The sequence below is a fragment of the Scatophagus argus genome, chromosome 8 (assembly GCF_020382885.2).
Source record: "Scatophagus argus isolate fScaArg1 chromosome 8, fScaArg1.pri, whole genome shotgun sequence".
Lineage (NCBI taxonomy): Eukaryota > Metazoa > Chordata > Actinopteri > Scatophagidae > Scatophagus > Scatophagus argus.
The window spans coordinates 3,828,584-3,848,578 of record NC_058500.1 but is presented as its reverse complement, the minus strand read 5'-3'; the positions used below and the strand labels follow the sequence as shown (position 1 = coordinate 3,848,578).

Below are 19,995 nucleotides of genomic sequence, written 5' to 3'. Positions count from 1 at the left end.
TGGTAATGAGGGGATATTTCAGAATGTCACAGTTTCTCATATTTTGTGTGGTTTTAGTAGCTTGGCGTGTGGAGTAAGAACAGTGAAGAGGTGAGTCAAGATAGTTTGGGCATTTCCAGGCTTTAAAAAATGAAATTCATTGCACAGTGTAATCATTCTTGACAACGAGTTTCTCATTTAGCTCAGGACTAACACGTGTGTTTCCTGTAACATGCTTTAAACAGCAGGGGGCGATGTCTTGACAGCCCTGACTTACGGGGCTCACTCTGTTGCTTATCTTCCTCCAGAGCTCGCTTGCTCTGCATCTGCTTCCCAAGTGAGAGGCACATTTCTTGGAAGAACGGGGGACATAAATATATCCCTTGACTTTTGCTTACTCCACCCACTAAATGGATTTAGACGCATCAAAGAAGGCATTTTTGCTCAGAAAATGAAAAACATTAAACTTTTAAATTTCATTTTAAGAGGTTTTTCACCAGACTACTCCGAATAGCCTCTTTGATATGCCGGCAGCTTGGCAGCAGGACACAGAGCAGACACAAACACAGACAGACAGACAGAGAGAGGGAGACTCTTAGGCCGGTCCTCCTGCACTGCCTTTAAACCATTTTACTCCCAGACAGGCCTGCATTTGGTCTCACGCTGCCATATATCAGCTCGCGACGAGGCTGCGTCTCTTCCAGTCTCAGCATGACTGGCCTGGAACTGAATGAGTTCACCTGCACCATAATTTACTGAAATCGCACCAGGTGTCAGCCTCTGTACGTGTGCTGCCGTAGCTCAGTGTTTCCACCACATTACACAACAGGCTATTAGAAGGCTTTTAGATGGCCTGACACATGTGTTTCCAAGAGGGCTTGCTGGTGTATTTGGATTCTCTGCTGTGGGTTTCTACCAGCTGGTGGGATCAGCAGTCAGCCTGCAGGTGTCCAACTCTGGGTTGAGTTGGTGGGATTTATTTCAGATTATGCTGGTTAGCGCTCAGTGCTAGTCTGAGCTTGCTCTCTGGATCCACATGGAAGGGTTTATTATCCCCGATCGCTTGTCCCTCCTCCCTCCTCTTTGCTTCTATCCTTTTCTCTTTTTTATTTCTCTCTCTCCTTTGCTCCCTCCCTCCCTTCCTTTGACAAGACAGGACCAGACAAGACAACTCATAAGGTGTGGTTTGCCATGGCAACGGGCCCCTCCCAGCCCAAACAGCTGGAGGCACAGGGATAATACCAAGAGAGCCTGGGTTTGACGGAGACCCGAGGAATGAAGAAAAGGTTCAGTCAGCTGGCTTTGACTTTTGTTTTCTCTCTTTCTCTGTCTCATTTCTACCCCCGCGTTTTTACCTACATTTTCAGTTTCATGCATAATTAAAACTGGAATGGAAACTGCAGTAAGTTGAAATAAAGTTGAAACGTCACAAAAAGGTGTTTGGACTTGGCTTCTCCTCCACCTCAGATCTGTGTGGACCGCTGAGGAGACTGTTAACATTCATAACTAAAATTCCATATCTCCATTATGTTTTCTATCATGTGATGTTTGACTGACGCTCTTTTAATTCTTTTTTGTGTTTTCTTCTTCTGTAATAGTCTGTTAATAAATATATTAACAGACTAATATACTGATGTTAATATCGCTATGAGTCAACAGTTAACTCCACCAACTGTGTATCTCAGTGTACACACCTCTAAACATTTAGAGCTATATATAACTATAGTGACTGAAATGCGCATTAATTTCCATCTTCGTTTTTCTGGAAATTCTTGGAAGGTTACGGTTTACGTAACATTTCTATGGAAAGCCGCCTTGTGTGTCTCATGCCGTTACTCGCCCCTGTTTTGTTTTCGGTCGGCTTCCATTTTCTCTTTTGTCTTTATATCCATCCTTTCAGTCACATATTCTGAGTAATCCCTTGCTGATGTTTTAGGGGAAGTAATATCATATTATTCAGACAAGCACAGACCCACCCCTGTGATGTGTCTCGCGCACAATCACCTTATTACTACTGACTGAATCATTTAACCTTTAACGGTTCTCTGTTTTACGTAGTTGTCACATTTGACTCTATTTTGTTTTTTTTGTCGTTTTTTTTTTAACAAATACATTCAAATACATCAATTCTGTTCTGCAGACCTGCTTGGCCAAAAAAAATCTCACTTAAGCAACGCTGAGGGGAAGCTGCTGAGGCTGCTAATTAAACTCTCTCATTGGGCTGGATGCCCACTTTCTGTATGTGTCAAGAGGCTCAAGGGTGCCGATGGTATTATGTGTCGTTTACTCCTAGAGATGGATTAAGTCCTGGGTGTCGTGCAGTTACACCAACACCCTCCCATCCGTCCTTTAGCCTGCAGGGATTCGCTTCTTCTGCAAGCTGGAAGCAGGCAGTCTCTTGGCATGCATGGACCATAGAAATATTTTCAACATATGTGTGTATCCTCTTAGTTTACCTGCCTCTCCTCCTCATCCTTCTTGTTCTTTGGTCCTTTTGACACCTTTTCTCTTTATATTTTAAAGAGGTCCCGACAGGAGTTTTGTTTTTTTCTTCATATGGTTTCTTTCTTTGACGTTTTCTCTCTCTGTAAATATTTCCATCTTCATAAGTAAGCTGTCGCAGTTGATCTATCCAGAAAAGGAAAATACATCATACTCATCAGTTTTGCTTGATTGCTAGCCACATGTATTCCTCACAGCTTGTATTGTACTTGAGTAACTTGAGCGACTGCAGACTACAGTCTTTAAGTTGGTTTTGGGAAGAGAAACATAAAATGAGGATGTGACCTCAGCTCTAACTGTAAAGTTCATGGAAAGTTTACTTTATGAAGTAATACAAGCCCACTAATGGAAATAATTTGCAGCACTCTTAAGACTCTGGAGTCACTTGGACATCAGAGGAGCTGAGGAAAAGTTACCTAATCAGTTTTCAACTGGAAAATAACCATTGAGGTAGTCTTATAGGTGTTAATTTGTTTATGAAGGGATGGGAGAGTGTACATGCTCTTTTCCAGCATTTCATACTTATAATCATAAAACTACTCTGATACAACCGCACCCGATACCACTTCACGGGAAGCGTGACTTTAACCTCTTGTCAGTTGAGCTTAGCAACTAGGCGGAGGAGAAGCAGTGTCAGCAGTTTGGAGACATTTTAGGATAAGCGATGATGACAAAATTAGAGGAGACCTCAAACTGTACTCTGTACGCTAAATTGTCGAGACTCCAGTAGGACGTGCAGACCCGCTGAAACGGCAAGTACTACACACTGCAGTCTTTCACTAACCAGCGATAGTGGGTCAGTCCATCATTTAGCTTATCATCCTCTGGCAACGAGCCAAAAAGTCTGTAATTTGTCGTTCACCTGCTGTACAGTTCATTCTCCAACTTATTCCTCTGTTCTCATTGGACCACCACCTCCTAGTCTGACTGTTCTCTGGACCTGACAGCAGCCCACGGTCCGGACTACGGGAGGTGACTCTGGAGTTGTCAGAGAATCAGTAAGCTTGTCTATCAGATGCAAGAGGTGTCATTGAGGTTTATTTATGTTGGCCAGCTGTTTCTTTTTTACTTTAACTGTCAGTTTTGTGTTGAGGTGGAGGTCTGAGAGCATTGCCTAGTGAACTTTTGAACTTTATTATTATTATTGGTTGACCAGCAGAGTCTGTTCATACTCGCATAATACTGGCCCTTGTAGATTATGACCCCTGTTTTACTTAATCCGTTTATTTTGTGAAGTGATAGTGAGAGTACTCGCGCTACACGGTATGACATGTATGATCTGATTCTATTGGTTTCATTATTTTCAGAGTTGTTACTAACACAGTTTTGTACAGGATTCTTGAAATCCTCATTTGAATACAGTGTGATAAAAGTAGCTTTGTGCTAAGATTTGTTCATGTTAGTTCACTCAGTGCTCAGTACTTGCCCAGTTTGGTGAGACTCGGTCGGGATGTTGGAGCTAATGATTTTTTTTACAGTTTTCAAAATGTATACATATTGGTAGATTTATGTTTATTTACTGGAAAAAATAATACTCAAGAATGAACTTGGTTATTTCTTCAAGCAAAACATGGCAAAGGATCCGTGAGGCTGTATGTGCATTAGCATGCTAACACGCTCAGTTGCCGAAACTGCTCACTCAAAGCCACAAATGTCAGGGCTTCACTAAAGTGAGCTGGCTACGCTGTCCAGAGACCATCACTGTTTGTGCAGTGAATGTGGCTGTTAATGATATATTTCAATTTGGATCAAAATGGCTGACCAACATCCAACATTAGGATCTGGATACACGTGCCAGATTGAGTCAGCGTTTCATGGTCCAGTTGGCTGAGGAGCCTACGCTGAAACAGGCTTTAATTAAACTGTAAACTATCCTCTCAAGCTGATATAAATTCAAAAATCATTTGAAATGTATTACTGTTAGTTGGTACATCAAGGAAAAGTAGCCTCAGACACTTCGTAGGTGAACCTAAGAGTGTTTCATTTGGTGGATAAACAATCTCTGGATCAGACTGACTGGCTGTCGCTCACATTCAACACTGTTCACCTGCCTGTTAGGATCCAGTTTGTTTTGTGGTCAACCTGAAAAACATTCACGATTTAACTCATTTGTTTACCTTATATTTTTCACACAATAAGCAGCTTTGAGTTTACTGACCACCCATTTATATGAAAAATGAACTGATCATCAGTCTCGCTTAAAGGTAAGCCTTTATGTCGAGTCCCATCTGGCCTCGTACTGTACCCGTCAGCTGATGATAACGTTTTCTTATTAAGTACATGTAACACCATATGCTTATCCACTCAAAGACAAATACCTAAGACATTATATTCTCATGTTTATGTGTTTATGTGACATTTCTCTTCAGTGGAGTAAAACTGGATCCCAGCCATCCCAGCAGGCTACAACAGGCCGGCAGCTCCCTCTTGTACAGACACACAAGGACTTCACATCAGCTGTGAACCAATCGGAGTGTCTTCTGCCCAGCTGTACTTTTCCAGTTCTATCTGATGTGATAATCCACAAGGAGAAGCCAATGACTATGAGACAGTGACTCATGTTACGTCAGACCACAGTCTTAACAGAGACGTGACTGTGTGAAGATGGTTCAGTTCAGTTTCCGTACTATTAATGTGCATAGTTTTTAGTACCTTGGAAAATGTGTTTTGGTCACTTTCACCAACACCTGTTGATTCTGTTGAGCTGTGTTTGACTAAACCACATGCTTAACCGCTTTGCAACAAAGGAATAAAACGGCGAGGTTTTAAAATGAGACCACAGGACCTCTTTTTCATAGAGGAAATTACACATTGTTGCTCATGTGTCACACATACTCATTTCAGTGATTTCATCACAAAAATAAAACAGTGAGGACTCACTTTGTTCAGTCGGGTACAAGATGTAAACATAAGATTGACATATTAACCTTATGTTAAGTAGATGTGGTAAACATTCGAAGCCTCAGACACACCAAATCAGCATCCTCTGTCTTAGCCATAGAGTTGCACTTGAGCACCAACTAACACGAGTTCCATGTCTGTGTGAGAGGAAGTACCTCTACATACCTGCAGGTGGCAGCATTCTGCATCGGTTGATAATTTCCTGTTGATTTGTCACTACAAGTGAACCTTTTCATATTGTTCATCCATTGTTAACATTGAACTATTGATTAGAGTAGCTTTAAAGCAGCTGACTAAAAAGAATTGTGGGAAATTATAACATCCTCTAATTGTGACCTTAAGCCATTAGTGACTGTTATTCAGCAAAAGTTACATAGTCTGCCTTTGAATCCTGTTCAGCATGCAAAAAAATACAGCTTATCTTTCTTGGTCCTGAGACGCCGCACTGAGCTTCAAGATCAAATACTGACCCAAAATAATGATGTAATGCCACTGAAATGTGGAAAAAGCTGATGCTGCCCATCGGGGTTAGTGGAAAAACAATCTGTTTGACAGGCATCCAGCAATAACAAACAAGCTGGTCACTGACTTATGTGTGTCCATCCATGCTATGTCTCGTCAGGGAAGAACAAACAGTTGAGATGGGGGGTGTACCAGTGACGCCAGTCCAACCCCACAGGAGCATCGAAGTCAGGAACCAACATCGCGGCAGACAGGGGAATAACAGGAAGAGGGTACCTGACTGATGCTCCAATGGAAACGACCTTGTGTGGGTCGACCAATATAGCCAGGGTTCAAAGACTTAAGAGAAGGCCCCCAGTGAGGAGATGGATTGGGAAACAACCCCCCTAAATCCCTTGCATGCGAAGAGTCTCCTCATGGCAAACCCCACTAATTGTTGGTTTGCTCTGAGTGTTTTGAGAATGTAAACAGCCGCTCCTTAATGAAATGCTGTGAGAATGGCAGTCTGCGCAGCTTAGTTAGAGGGGCGATAATAAGCTTTGAAAAATCTCCAATTCAGAACTTGTTATTATGACTGTGGAAGCACTTGCTCTCTAAATCGCTCTTAACTGAATCCAGCCACGAAACCATGGAACTTCAGGCAGCATCACAGCTGAAATATTTGGCTCTAATCCTTTCACTTTTTCTACACTTCTTTTTCTCACACCGGCTTGCTCATCCTTGTTATCATCACGCTCAGGTTTCCCTTTGTTTTTTCCCCGTATTTAACTCCTCCCCTTGAAGACTTGAAAGAATTTGGAGCTTATGGTTATTGAGGGGTTAATGCCAAGGTCAAGCGTCAAGGGAAGGTCAATGGTGTTCAGCCACCCTATCTCTTCCTCCAACAATTGCAGTGCCAGTGGAGTCTAATCCCTCAGGGTAATTGCATCGCTGCTGTCCACTCTTTTAAATATAACCTCCCCTAATTAAGGCTGACGGTGGGGGGTGGCGGGACAGACATGGATTCAACAGGTCGCTTTGTTTTGAAGACACAGGACAAGAAGAGGTGGGGTCTGGCCATTAAAACCTACCCACTCCCTCAGTCTCCCCGCCACCTCTTTTCCCTGCTCTAAACACGTACGCCCCCCCCCCCCAGCCTGGGGGCTTTGTATTGTTTTTGTGAGCTAGCTAATTGCGGAGGATTTAAATTCGGTTCATCTTGGATTAAACTGAATGACAAAAGAACGGAGAGAAGTGGGCTGAGTGTTTGCGGTCAGCACAACACACTCTAACATGACATTAAGCTATAAATCATACTTAGCTCTTACACCACACAGCACTCAACACAGTCCTCTCCCACACACACAGGGCTACAGCAACTGGCTAGTGGTTTACTTTTCAGTTTATGATGATTCCGTTTTAGATTAATTGATTATTTGTTACCCAGAGCATAAGGTCACTTCATCTGCTATCTGAGCAATAAAAATCCAAAAATATTCAGTTTACAATATTCAATGTAAAACAGAGAAAAACAGCAAATCCTCATATTTAAGACTCTGGATCCAGAGAAGGGTTTGCTGACTCTGGTGATTGAGGACCTCATCTCCATAGAGCTGGGAGGGGACCTGTGAGATCCCTAACTGTCAGAGATATCTATATAGTTTTAATCCCAAACATTTTCAGTCTGCTAATCAAATACTCGACCAGTGGTTGCAGCTCCAAGCTGACACTTTCTGTTGAACTGGGAAGTTTGCCTCAGGGTTATCTCCAAGCGTCATCACAGTAACGTCATTCCACTTACTTTTTTGTACATGACAAAGCTTCTCAAGAGTTATAGACAACAATACACAACTGGTTTCTTGTGACAGCTAAAATGACACATACAATTTATGGGTTTACCCTTTTAAAAAATGACTCAACTAACAGATTTTCAAACGTAATGTGATCAGCTAACTGACCAGTGGTTTCAGCACTACACTACACCAAAGGTGTTTTAACTATTCCACATTTGATTTTAAGTGACTGATTGAGTGATATTAAACTTTCTTTTCAATCCAGACTGAACAGACGGTACACTTAATGTGGTAATGAGTGTGTGTAGGGTGTTGGTCTGTTGGTTGTGTTTCCCACTCTGCCGCTGGTCACAAATCCAATAATTTAGCCTCCTTTCACCTCAAGCTCAAAGTCCAAATGAAGAACTAAATTGACCAGGAGAGTTCGACACAGACATGAGAAAGAAAAAACGTTTCACTGAATTTTAGTTTAAGTTACGTCAGGATCGGCAGTGTGATCCCAAATCTGTTCATCAGTGGGAAAATGGTGCCTCTCAGAAGAAAAGGGATCAATTCCAGTGGAAGTTTACATGACTCAGCCAGGATGTGTGTAAGCTTGTGGGGGTGTGATTGAGAAGCTGGGCGGGGTTAATTTTCTGTGTGTGTCGGTGTGTCTGAGTGCTGTAGTAAACAGTGTGAGCTTCACATCTCTGTCACGTTGTGTCGATCAGATCGACTTTGTCTGGTGTTTTCACCCTGAAGAGCGGGATTATTTTTAACGCACTGACGCAGTCGCATGCTCCTCTGAGGGACTACAGAGCAGTTCGATTCAGTTTGGGACTAAAACTTTGACCACCTGCTGTCTATTGGACCTTGGACATATTGACTGGTTCTTCCGCTGAAACTCAAAGGGGTTTCCTTTCCTGGGAAGTGAAGTTTTTCTATGGTGGGTGAATATTTTATAAAGACCAAACTTTGTTTCTTAACAAATAAATATGATGAAAGTGTCTGCAGGTAGAACTAGACTCTGGATTAACTTTGTGTTGTTGCAGTCTTCATTTATTTCCTCTAAAAAATGATTGCAGAGCCAAAGCAGGGCAGTTAATCTGCGCTCTGACCTAAACACTCAGCACAGATCTTCATTGGCTGTTATTGTGTTGTTGTAAAATAATTAGTTTTTTTTGTTGTTGTTGTTGTTGTTGTTGTTTTTGGTCTTTGTGAAGCTGTGAATGTGGCACGATTCACATCTGTCACTGGTCTGTTTTTCCTCCTATGTGTGCATATTTCACATCTGCTTCTTATATCAACAGACCAGTGTACCCCCTGCTCTCCATATTCTTTTAGACCAAGCTGGAGGCGGATTCCGAGCAATCAATTTCAATGTCATATTTGGAGCAACTTGTGTCCAAATCACAGTTCTAATTTAACTTGGAATACACTGTCGTTTTCCCCCCCTCCCCACTTCCTCCTTTTTTGGTCTTGTTCACCGCCCTCCTGTCTATCTCTCTTTCTTCTCCTGCCCTGAAGCTATGGATAGGAAGTCTGGTTGCGTCATAGTCCAGTCAACGTTGCCCGAGACAGCAGTCAGTACACTTGACTTTGTTAGAGCAGAGAAAGACCAGCTGCTGGTGAGTGGTGCTTTTCTCCTATACTTGTATTGATCATGCTGAACAGTGTTGAGCTTGGCTGTGTTTAGTTGCTCACTTCTAAGAGGATTTAGTGGTGTTTCTCTCCTGAAGAGGCAGCTTGAGTGTGTGTTTCCTCAGTGACAACACTGTGACAGTGGCATGTGTCATCTGGGTGTCATGTAAATATTTGACTGTGCTGTGGAGGTTGGGGTCGTATGTATTTCAGCTGAAGTAGATCTAAAAACAATGAAAAAAATCGAAGTCTGTTTCGCTTTTGCTTTAGAGTTCATCCAAATGCAACCCACAAATACATTAAAAATTTTATTTATTTTCTAAGAATTTTCTCTTTCCAGTTATTGTTTGAGTTTGAAATCAGCTGAAAAAAGGGGCCACATCCGATTGTCTGATAGGAGAATGAGGAGGTAATGTTTTTCTGTACCTCCTTGATTCCCTATGCATGTTGAAACATACCTTTCACTGGAATGCTTCACAAACAAGGAGTTCCAGCATTTCCTGAAAGCATGTTTGTTAGTTGTACTCTGTGCCAAATGCTCAAACCGCCTGTGGGCTGTCAGATGGACCTTTGGGCAGCGTCTGATTTCATCTTTAGTGTATTTGCACAGTACTCTGCTGTATGTGATAGCGACATAAGAAAAGAGATAACGGAGATTTGACGGATGTTGTTGATGCATCATTTGGGCAGTCATTTACTGGTGAGTTCATGAATATTTGGATTCAATACACCTGTAATTTGCATATTGCCTACCAGAAGAGAAATGCTTCGTAGCATACTCTGGGGATATCGACTTCTGCGGTGTTGCAACATAAACATGAAACGGATATCAGTGCGTAAATGGAACAAAATCAGCCCATTTCTCCTAAATGTCTGTAATCTGGGAAAAAACCACTCTGTCACAGTGCAGAGGAGGATGACAATATGAGATGCTGTGTACTGATAAACAGTTTGTAATCTAATATCCAAATACCATCAGACAAGAAAACGAGTCACACAAACTGATCCTGAGTCTTTTGTGTGCTTCATTTACTGGTTATGATTTGTTCTTTTGGAGATTTATTGCAGTTTGTAATTCCAACTTGTCACGACTTTGATTTCACCGTCTGAGTTTTGAACACTTTTGCTGTTGGTATTTGCACGCACCAAGTTGCTGAGATCTGGCGAAGCCGTGACATACAAAGAAGCCACAAGTAAAGTGATTTAGGTGAACTGATGATAGTGTTGGCTTGTTAAAGCCACATTTCCACCCGCATGGGGCAGTCCGGCTCTACTCACTCAACTCACTTTTGGTATCAGTCACTTTTCTTGATCTCATTTTCCACTAAAGCTGGTTGGCGAGATTCTTAGCTGATTATTGTTGCGACACTGCATGAGACTGCTGTGACGCCATGTTCAAAGCAACACAAACACATAGGAACAAGGACGATTTACTTTCCTTCTGAGATTCTTTCATCGGCTACCAAACAGAGGGGCGTCTTGGTCAGCTGACCATGGTATGGCTTTGTGGACTGCCATTACTTAAAATCTGGGTCTAGTGAATAAAGAAATTACAGTTGCATTTAATGTTGTTGTGCAGGATGTCCTTATTGCACAGGTGATGATTCCAGTGACAGTTTTCTCTGAGCAGTCAGTGGTCTGCAGTGTTTTCCCTTCAACATCAAGTATAAGCTCAGCTCACTGATACTAAGAAAAAGGGACCAGGTGCCACAACTTTTGACAAGGGGAACCCAAAGAAGAGCAAGCAGGGTCAAGGTGAACTGAGCTGTGCTATGCTATTGCTTCCTGAACAGTGATTGTCCCATCATAGATTAACAACTGGGCTTAGCTGACTTAACTGACTTTGGATTTCTTCTTGTGTTAAAGTGGCCCAGTGCTTTTTGGCCTTTTAACAACCCAAACTACAGCAGCAAGAGGGGGTTAGAGGGTCCGGTGAGCCCTGCGAATGTTAGCACACCCAGCTGACTAGCTTACCTTAGCTTAGCATTACTGTCACAGCCATGCATCATTTCATTAACTGACTGGAGTTTCAGGTTGTGTCAGAAGAAGCCCGGTTCAGGACCTTAACATGAACTGTGTGGGAGGCGAGATGCCACTATATCAGGGTTTTGGCTAATGTTAACGACTGTGTGCAGCTCTTTATATGCTTTAGGGGAATTTATACTCCAGCAGCTTCAGCCAAACCTGTTATACAGGGTATCTTTACGATACATTTTACAAACTAATCCTTCAGTCCTCACATTCAAATGTTTTTCTGCTGCATGAAATGTACCATTTGAAAAACCCAGCATTAAAGTTTAAACCTACTTTTTGTTGCTCATCCAGGTATAGCTGCTGTTGTCAGGAAGAGCTGTTGCCATGGGGAGGGGGGGCTGTATTTGGTCTGCGGTGTTTAGGTGGGTGGTGTGTGTCAGTGAACATCCACATGATTGACAGAACCCAAGGTTGCAGTGTAAACAGATCATTAATGTTTTTCACTTCACCTGTCAGTGCTTTTAATGTTGTGGCTAATGGGTGTATAATGGCTCCAGCAATGGTCATTAGTGGGTCAGGATGCTAACTTTCTGTTTAGGATATTCAGCCTTACTCTCAGCCTTCTTGAAGAATTAGAGCATGCATGAAGCTTTTAAGCATATATTCATATCCTTCCTGGTTTCTCAGAGTTAACATATTGAGGTACTGTATTCCCAGGTCAAGTTTTAACAAGCAGAAGTGATCGTTTGACGTATCAGTTACGTGTGTTTAAATGTACAATGTGACTTATGGGGATTATTATATACACCTGCTTTCACTGTTTTATGTTCATTTGCTTTTATTAGCTTTCAATGACATCATCCCCTGTTAAACATCCCTCCTCATCCAACTATTGATGTCTGTTAGTGAATGAATACTCACCATAATTTACCACTGCGGGTCCTTTGATGAACGTACTTAAACACACATACACACACATTTCTCTCTCTCTCCTCAGAGGAGGAAGCACAACAAGTGCCTCTGTTTAACTAAATCCATATGTGTGCAAGGCGTCAGGACTGTACAGTACCAGAATGAGGGAGAGTCGGTTAATAGGGAACAGGCTTGCAGACAGGCAGGCAGTATTGTTGCATAACAGCCGCATTAAAAAAGAAAAAAGAAGCAGACCCTGGCTCTCCTCCTCCGCCTCCTCGCTGAGCCAGAGGGACAGATGGCGGCAGAGGAAAGCGAGCGGCAGCGGCGCTGTCTCTCATGCCACTCCTCAACAAATGCATCGCGTATTTATTGAAAAATAAATCAGACTTGGGCCAGGCCTGCCCAGGCTCCCCCTTTGATCTCCTGCAGCCATACTAGGTGCTGTTTTCAATCCCACCTACTGGGCCACAGCTAATGGCAACTCTGTGTAATGTTTAGGAAATCAGGTCCTCTCCAGGGTACATAAGGAGGCCCTATGGGGTTGTGTGCTCTGCTCCCAGTACGGCAATGAAAATCTGCGCTTAGAAAAAGGTAACAAAAGAGTTTGACCTGTAAGAGTCTCAGTTTGACGAAAAACACGTTAAGCTCTTTAAACAGGGATGGTCAGTCATTCTTAATGCTGTTGCAGATATTATATTGTTAGCTGCAGCTAACAACTAATGCATCTCTTGACAGCAGAGTTGTTTGCAGGAAGGCAAGTGGCTGGAGAGAAAGTTTTTAATTATGTAAAATTGTTGTTCAAGCATTCAAGGCAAATTACATCAAAAAATACCATCTGTTATCCATTTTCACATTAACTACAATCTAAAAGGAGTTTGCAGTTGAGAAATATTTGCAAGTTCTTTGCATTAAAGTCACACGTGTTTGTGTGGTCTGTGCACTGTACTGTACTGATGCATGGTGGGGTCAGAGGTCAGCGCATCAGTGTATTTGACTGTGAGAATGAGACAGTGGTTGTCTGTCTTTGAGTCGCAGACTATGAACCACTGATGACGTGTATCTGTGTCTGACTTTTGGGTTATCTTTGATTAGTTTGATGGTGTAGACTGTATGAGCTGGTTTGACCAAAGTCTGTCTGGATGTTTGACTGACTTTGCTGCAGTCGTACTATTTGAACAAGACCGTGCATGAACGTGCCTCGTCTAGTGCTAACCAGTCGTTAGCGTGCGTGGGTGTGTTTATTGGGATGCACTGGAGCTTTTCGGAGTGTGTGTTTTGTGTAAGAACGAGAGAAATGCCAAAGCCAAGGTGGGTTTTGGAAAGAAACGAAAGAGGGCGAGAATGTTGACATGAAGCTACCGTGAGCTGACGTCTCCAGCCCCTCATGACTGATGATCAGCCACGTTAATGCTAACATAACTCACTGCTGCGGAGAATCTCAACCCGTTGCCAAATCAGTGATGACTTTCATGTTAGCACAGGACCTTCAAGCAGCCCTTTCTGTGGGAGTGGAGTGATGGTAAGCATGAAAGTTGGTCTGTGTAATTAAACATAGTGTACCTGCATGTCACCTGCAGTCTCAACAAAGACCAAAGTGCACTGAGACCTTTGGGTGTCGGGCAGAAGTCTGGCCCAAACAATACGGCTTGAGCTCAGCATAACCTAACAGTATTCTCCATTGTCCCTGACTGTAGTGTTAAGCTGTTGTGCTTTGTGTTGATTCAGCTTGGCTTTGATTTCATGTTTTCTATAGTGTGTGTGTGTGTGTGTGGAGTAAAGGTTGATGATGGCTGCTTGGAACAATGACAGGGAATTGAGTTTGCTCTATGGGTGTGGGCACAACCATGACAAACAGCTATATGTGTGTGTGTTTGTGTTACAGAGTAATAAATGTGTGGGAACTCGTGTTTTCACAATATGTCAATAAAAGATAAGATTTTTTTTTTTATTTTTATCGCAGCATGTTTTTCTTTTAAACGCAGTAAATTTACAGGTTGTACATTAACCTTGAACCCAGTCCCACAATTCCACACACTCATACAGTCTGACACATACACACACACACACACACACACACAGTAGTAAACATAACATAGTAAAAGTGTTTTTAAAAGCTAGAGCTGGAGTGTGTTTTCTACAAGCCTGTTTAATTCTCAACAGTACATCTGACTAGCAAGTCACATTCTTATGTTGACATTAATTTATCCACATTTAGGATTTGTTTTAATTAGGACCGTAAAAATATTCAATTGGCAATCGCCACGTCACAAAATAGGCAGTGTCAAGTAAGGCAAATCAACCAAAAAAATGTTACATGTTACAACTTTTTTGCTGCTTTATAAAAAAGGAAAACATTTTTTTAAAACCTTTTTTTTAATTTTGTGCAGCCCTAATGTTAATCTCCTTTTCCATTTTGAAACTAGTTTTATATCCACTTTTCTCTTTTCTACTGCTGACGGTAGCTAATTAAGCTATATTAGCTGTAGCTGAAATGAAACTGTTTACAAGTATTTTTACTGTAGTATAAATAAAAAAAACTATCTGGGACCGTCTCGCTCACAGTGGAAGAGAACTCTAAGCCAAAGTTTGTGATTGAATATAAACATCACTCTATGTTACCACCAACTGTATCTGAACTGTGTGCTTTTGTGGCTCAATAAACAAACAGCGTGGTGGCTCACTGACTGCGTCATGTCAGTATCAGGAGAATCCCATCATATCAATATATGAAGCTTATCAACTCAACAGTTCCCCATTGGGACCTTCAGGATTTAGAAGAAGTAACTCAAGTGTCCCAGTATGTGTTAACAGTATTTCATACATTGTGCTGCCCATCTTATTTTCACTAAAACCTGTAGTTTTTAAAGCCAACAAAGGGTGATCCAGATTTGGCTTGAGTTTTAGTTCTTTATGACTAACTATGCTATCAAACTCTACCAAGCTTTACGCAACAAAACTGGAAAATGGAAGCCTATTATCTCTCTGAAAATGCACCGTGATAATCGGCTGTGAAAGAAATTATAGCCTCCGGCTCGCATACCCTTTTTTACTCCTCAAACACACACGTGCAAACGGTGATGCATGCGATTACATAAGTGCTAGGTGTGCCCTGGCAGGACAAGCTGTTCCGGAGGAGGTCTGAGTGAGGTTGGAGTTGGGGAAACGCAGTGAGGTTGCTAACAGAAGGGCTGTGGAGATCATTACGGAGCAGATTCTCTGTCTCAGTCCTGTGATGGATGGGCCTCGTATCACACTGAGTCAGATCTGTAATCTCGGTTTGAATTTTCCTGCGGCCTTTCCCTCTGTGCGTCACATAATTCCATGCACAAAGACTGATTGCCCGCAGATTTTCCAGCTTGCGAGGATGTGGCAAGCCATCCAAATGTCTTTAAAATTGTCCTCAGGAGCCAAAATTGTAATGGCAGTGAGGCGATTGCAGCCAAACTGAACTGCCAGGCTGTTGCCTAAAACCCACAAGTTCCATCCTTATTATAAATCATCTTTAAGACATTTGAATCTAAAGTCAGTGTAAATATTCCTTATTTTAAGGCCTTTAGTGTTTAGTGCTTGTGCTCTCTAAAGCCATTTCTTTGTGCCATAAGATGATCATAATTTACTTGAGTGGATACAACAAGTGTTGAAGCGTGTTGGCCTGGCCTTCATGTGTCGCGTGCCAGCGTTTGCAGGATTAAGTGTTAAGGTAATAATCCTGATTCACGTCACAAGATTCCAGGCATCGTCTTCCAAACAAGCACGGCTTTATCACAGATGAGCGAGGATGTGTGCTGTTCGTTGATGACACAGCCTCGGAGCAGGCGTGCCTGTGTTTGTAAGGCCATGTATGTATATGTGTGTGTGTGTGTGGGAGTGTTGCCTTCTTTGCAGGATGTGTGGAAACAAGGGCGCATAAGCAGATGCCACGTGCCGTTGGATGTGTTAAGCCGAGATGAAGGCCGCTGCGGCGGGGCCTGTGTGTGTTCTCAGCTGTTGGAGAAGGCGGATGAAGTTGTGTGTGTGCGAGCGCATTGCAGTGTTTCAATTACAGTCACTCATGCTCTCCCAAACCTCCCAACTAATCCAGCAAGATCTGAAGGCAGGCATGTGGGGGACACACACGACACACTCTCACATGACAAATGTTGTCTCACACGCATTCATGCACACTCGCGGTGTGAGGCACGCATGGCCTGCTGTCAGCTGTTCGGCACGATCACATTCTCCTGCACTCAGCTTCCCTTACACACTCCTCCTCCTCCTCCTCCTCCTCCTCATTGTGTTGAGAAAACTGATCCAGATCCAGGCTGGATAATGAAGGTCTGGTCACCCCCGCATCTGAGTATCAATCACCCTTCTCATTGATAGGAATGTTCAGTATTGCAAAAATTCCTGACAGACATATCCTGAGCTCAGGTATTTAGGCGTCTGTCTTCGGGTAACTGACTTGAATGTAAGATTACAAGCTTATGAGGTTTGGGTTTTTTCCGTTTGGTCCACTCGCAGAGCCTTTTCTTCATCTCATGATGTACTCGTTTGTCTTGGCGAAAGCTTCAGATATTTTCAGCTGCTTTCGTTGCACCAGGAATGTGGCTGCCTCAACTTGATAGTGAGAAAGGCCTACCTATCAGGTCTATTGTCTAAATATGGCATCTGATTTGCTCATATTTCTTTGGCCCGGCCATCTGTCTCCGCACCTCATGGAGAACATACCACCTCTGTGCGATGGGACATTTGACTCTGCTGCACGAAAATGTGCGCGCATGCGTTGACGCTGACTTCAGAGAAGCATAAGTGGGTGATGTTGTAACAGATTTCTGCGACTTGTTTGCCTCTGCCGTGAAGCTGTCTCTGTGGTCGACAAGTGGGAAGTTGAGGCCAGTGACTCAGTCCGAGGTGAGACAATTCGCTCCCCTGTACCTGCAACTTGTCGAACGTCATCAGCTGCAACTGTTGAGAAACGTCGTAGCCTGAACAGTCCTGTAGCAACCGCACAGAGAGCACAGGGCTGAACAGGACCACAGACTGCTTCAGACATCTCAGAAAGTGTTGGATAGATTGCCATGACATTTTTGCACAGGCATTTCATGGCCAAGATAAATCCTACTGACTGTTGGTTATCTATTGTTCATATAGAACTACATGTTATAGCTGCTTTATGGGGTAATACTGGTTTAGTGGATCTTATAGATCTCATTTTCATGTATTTGGCTCTTATTCCTATTACTGTTAGGAATAATACAGTTATCAAATAACATAATACCAGAATGATTTGACTGTAGGATGTCATCTTCAGTGAATTTAGCATATCACCATAACTGATAAAAATGAGTCAAAACTATGAAAATAAGACCAAAGTTGTAATGAACTAGAATTATCCTTTAATGCAGTCTTTGCATGTTGTGTTCACCACCACAATAAACAAGTCCGTTCTTCTAGCCTCACTGACTGTTGTCTCAGTCTCCTTCTATTTAAAACTTCTCTTTGGTTGGGGGCTCTGCCTGGGTAATGACCCTGGGTGTATGAGAGGAAGGGAGGAGTCGGTGCTGGTGGTGGCAGAGGACAGAGAAGAAAGGGAGAGAGGAAAAAGAGGAGCCGGGCCTGGTTTGCCGAGCTCAGAGCGGGGCTGTTTAATCTCTGCAGGACCGTCAGATGGCTTTGACAGAGCGCAGGCACCAATTAGGCTGCGAGATTAGGGGGGCTTTGTACTTCTGAAAAGCTTCTGGATGAACCTTTTTTTTCTTCCTTCCTGACTTGGGTTTATATTTTTACTAGGACTCCTCACCCTCCTATAACCTTATCCCCCCACCCGCCCGTTTCCCTCCCTCCTTCTGTCCTCTTTAGAGCCCTGCGACCTGCTCCTTAAAATCTGTGATTATACTTGGCTAGACATTGAGAGGAGTGGATTAATAAGGCAGCTCGTCAGTGTGGCTTGACAGGAGAACACTGCAGGGTGAATTAGCAGGCCAACGAGGTGGCAAGTTGGATGTTTATTTGGGTCCAGGGTGCCTGCTGGCGTGAATATGGAGCCGAATTTCAGGCGTGGGGGAGACTCCTGCTCCAGTCTGCAGAGTATGACGGTAGAGTACCAGGGGAGAGGCAGAGACGTTTGTATTGGAATCTGAGTTATCTATTGATCGCACTTAAACTCTGTTATGTGTAACTAGTGCATGTGGCATTGCATATGCATGTTATAACAATATAGCTAATCAGTGTAGGCCTACCTAACAGCATTTTGTCAAGGGATGGCATCTGCCTCTTGCATATTTTTGGCTATTGTGTTTCCATATAAACTACGTTGCCTAGCTAACCTTCAAATTCATGTTGTGCACATACACACATATTTACACACACACTCACATACATAGACACATGGCTCCTCCTGAGTACGTGGGAACAATGACAGGAAGTACATTAGCGAGACGTCATTGTATCTCCCCATACATCCTCGCTTCCTGAGGTGGGTGTGGATGGGGAGGGGGCAGGGCGGAGTGAGGAGACGTGGAAGAGCCCTCTGGTGCCACCCGGCCACTGCTGAGTTGAGGCAAAAAATAGTAGGGGTGGGGGGTCTGGTCTGTCTGGGTCGCGACAGAGAGATCCTTAATCCTGCAGCCTTCTGCTGCTTTGGGAGCTCTGCGGCTTGGACGTCTCCCATTTGCTGACCTGTGGTCGGTTTCATTGTTTCACCTCTCTGGATAGGATTTGGGTTATGTAAGGGTAAGCTGGTTCCAGATCAGCACACAAGGTGAAAAACTGACTGTAAGTCATTTAGTTGTCATCCTACAGAGGGGGACAGATGGTGGGAAGGTGGGAGTCACCAAACCTCAGGAATGCCCATGGCAGCCTCTGTGGTCATTAAATTGTGGCAGAAACAATAGTCAGGCAAGGAGCTGTTTATTCTAAATGTGTGAGACTGTTTTACCCTTTTCGCTTGGGTTCAGTCTTGTAAAATCTTTTTGTATTTTAATGCAGGATCTTGTGTGCTTGGCAGTCATGTGATCTGGTTTTCTCTTGTCCTATTTTCCCTTCTGTATCTTAAATTCTCTGTTTCTGCTTCTTTTAGGTTTGCCACCACCCAGACTGCCTAGACCTGAATAGCAAAAGCCCCCTTCACCTGTGTGAGTCATGTGACTCACGCTGCCATTCAGAGAACACGGACAACATGCACTTTGACCGGCACCCCCGATTTGACTTACAACCGCAAGGTAGACTTGTGATATTTCTTTATTTGGTACCCCCCCGCCACACACACACACACACACACACACACACACAGAGTGCACACATTGCCTTATCACAGGATTTCATTGTGTAAATATTAAGGACACTGAGTTGAGGTGTTGTCCACATAAGGCAAAACAAAAGATCTCCCTTTCCCACATGTTTCTTGTGGGTTTTAGCTCTTTCATTCAGCTTAATATCACGTTCATGTTGGTCAGTTTCTTGCATCAGTAGCAGGTGACTTATGCATCCTGTTGATGTGATTTCCATTCACATGAAGGCTAAAAAAGCATTTTTTTAGGAGCAATTAGAATGAACATGTCTTACAACGACAAGTATGAGGAGTCCTGCAGAGTATTTTAGATTGTTCGATTAGTAAGCCTTGTGATAGCCATCCCTGAGATGTCTGTCTTTCTCCCAACACATTAAAGGCAAGTTGTCTGACACTGTGGGTCGCAGGTTATAACCTGAGCACTGCCTTTTAACCTGTATTTTTATCTGCATTTGACAAAGTTAAAACTATGTTGAATTAGTTATTAGTAGGTCCTGTTTGCAGGATACTCATGGCTAGGCAACTATCACTAAATTAATTCGATACTGATGAAAACTTAAAAACATGAAGATGCTAAGGAAAGTTCAAGGAGAGTCATTTTTT

The 19,995-nt window shown here is 43.0% G+C and overlaps 1 protein-coding gene across 4 annotated transcripts in view; it reads left to right on the top strand.

The window, feature by feature from the left end:
• The window catches only part of plekhg5b (pleckstrin homology domain containing, family G (with RhoGef domain) member 5b), a 65,052-nt gene that overhangs the window by 20,307 nt on the left and 24,750 nt on the right, over positions 1–19,995 (top strand). For 2 of the 4 annotated variants that reach the window (XM_046397460.1, XM_046397459.1), the window contains one exon: positions 19,183–19,324. In XM_046397460.1, coding sequence (XP_046253416.1) covers positions 19,183–19,324 — 142 coding nt within the window. Of the gene's footprint in view, positions 1–8,263; positions 8,542–9,122; positions 9,224–19,182; positions 19,325–19,995 lie in introns of those variants that run through there. The other 2 variants (XM_046397461.1, XM_046397462.1) reach the window with 2 other exon arrangements.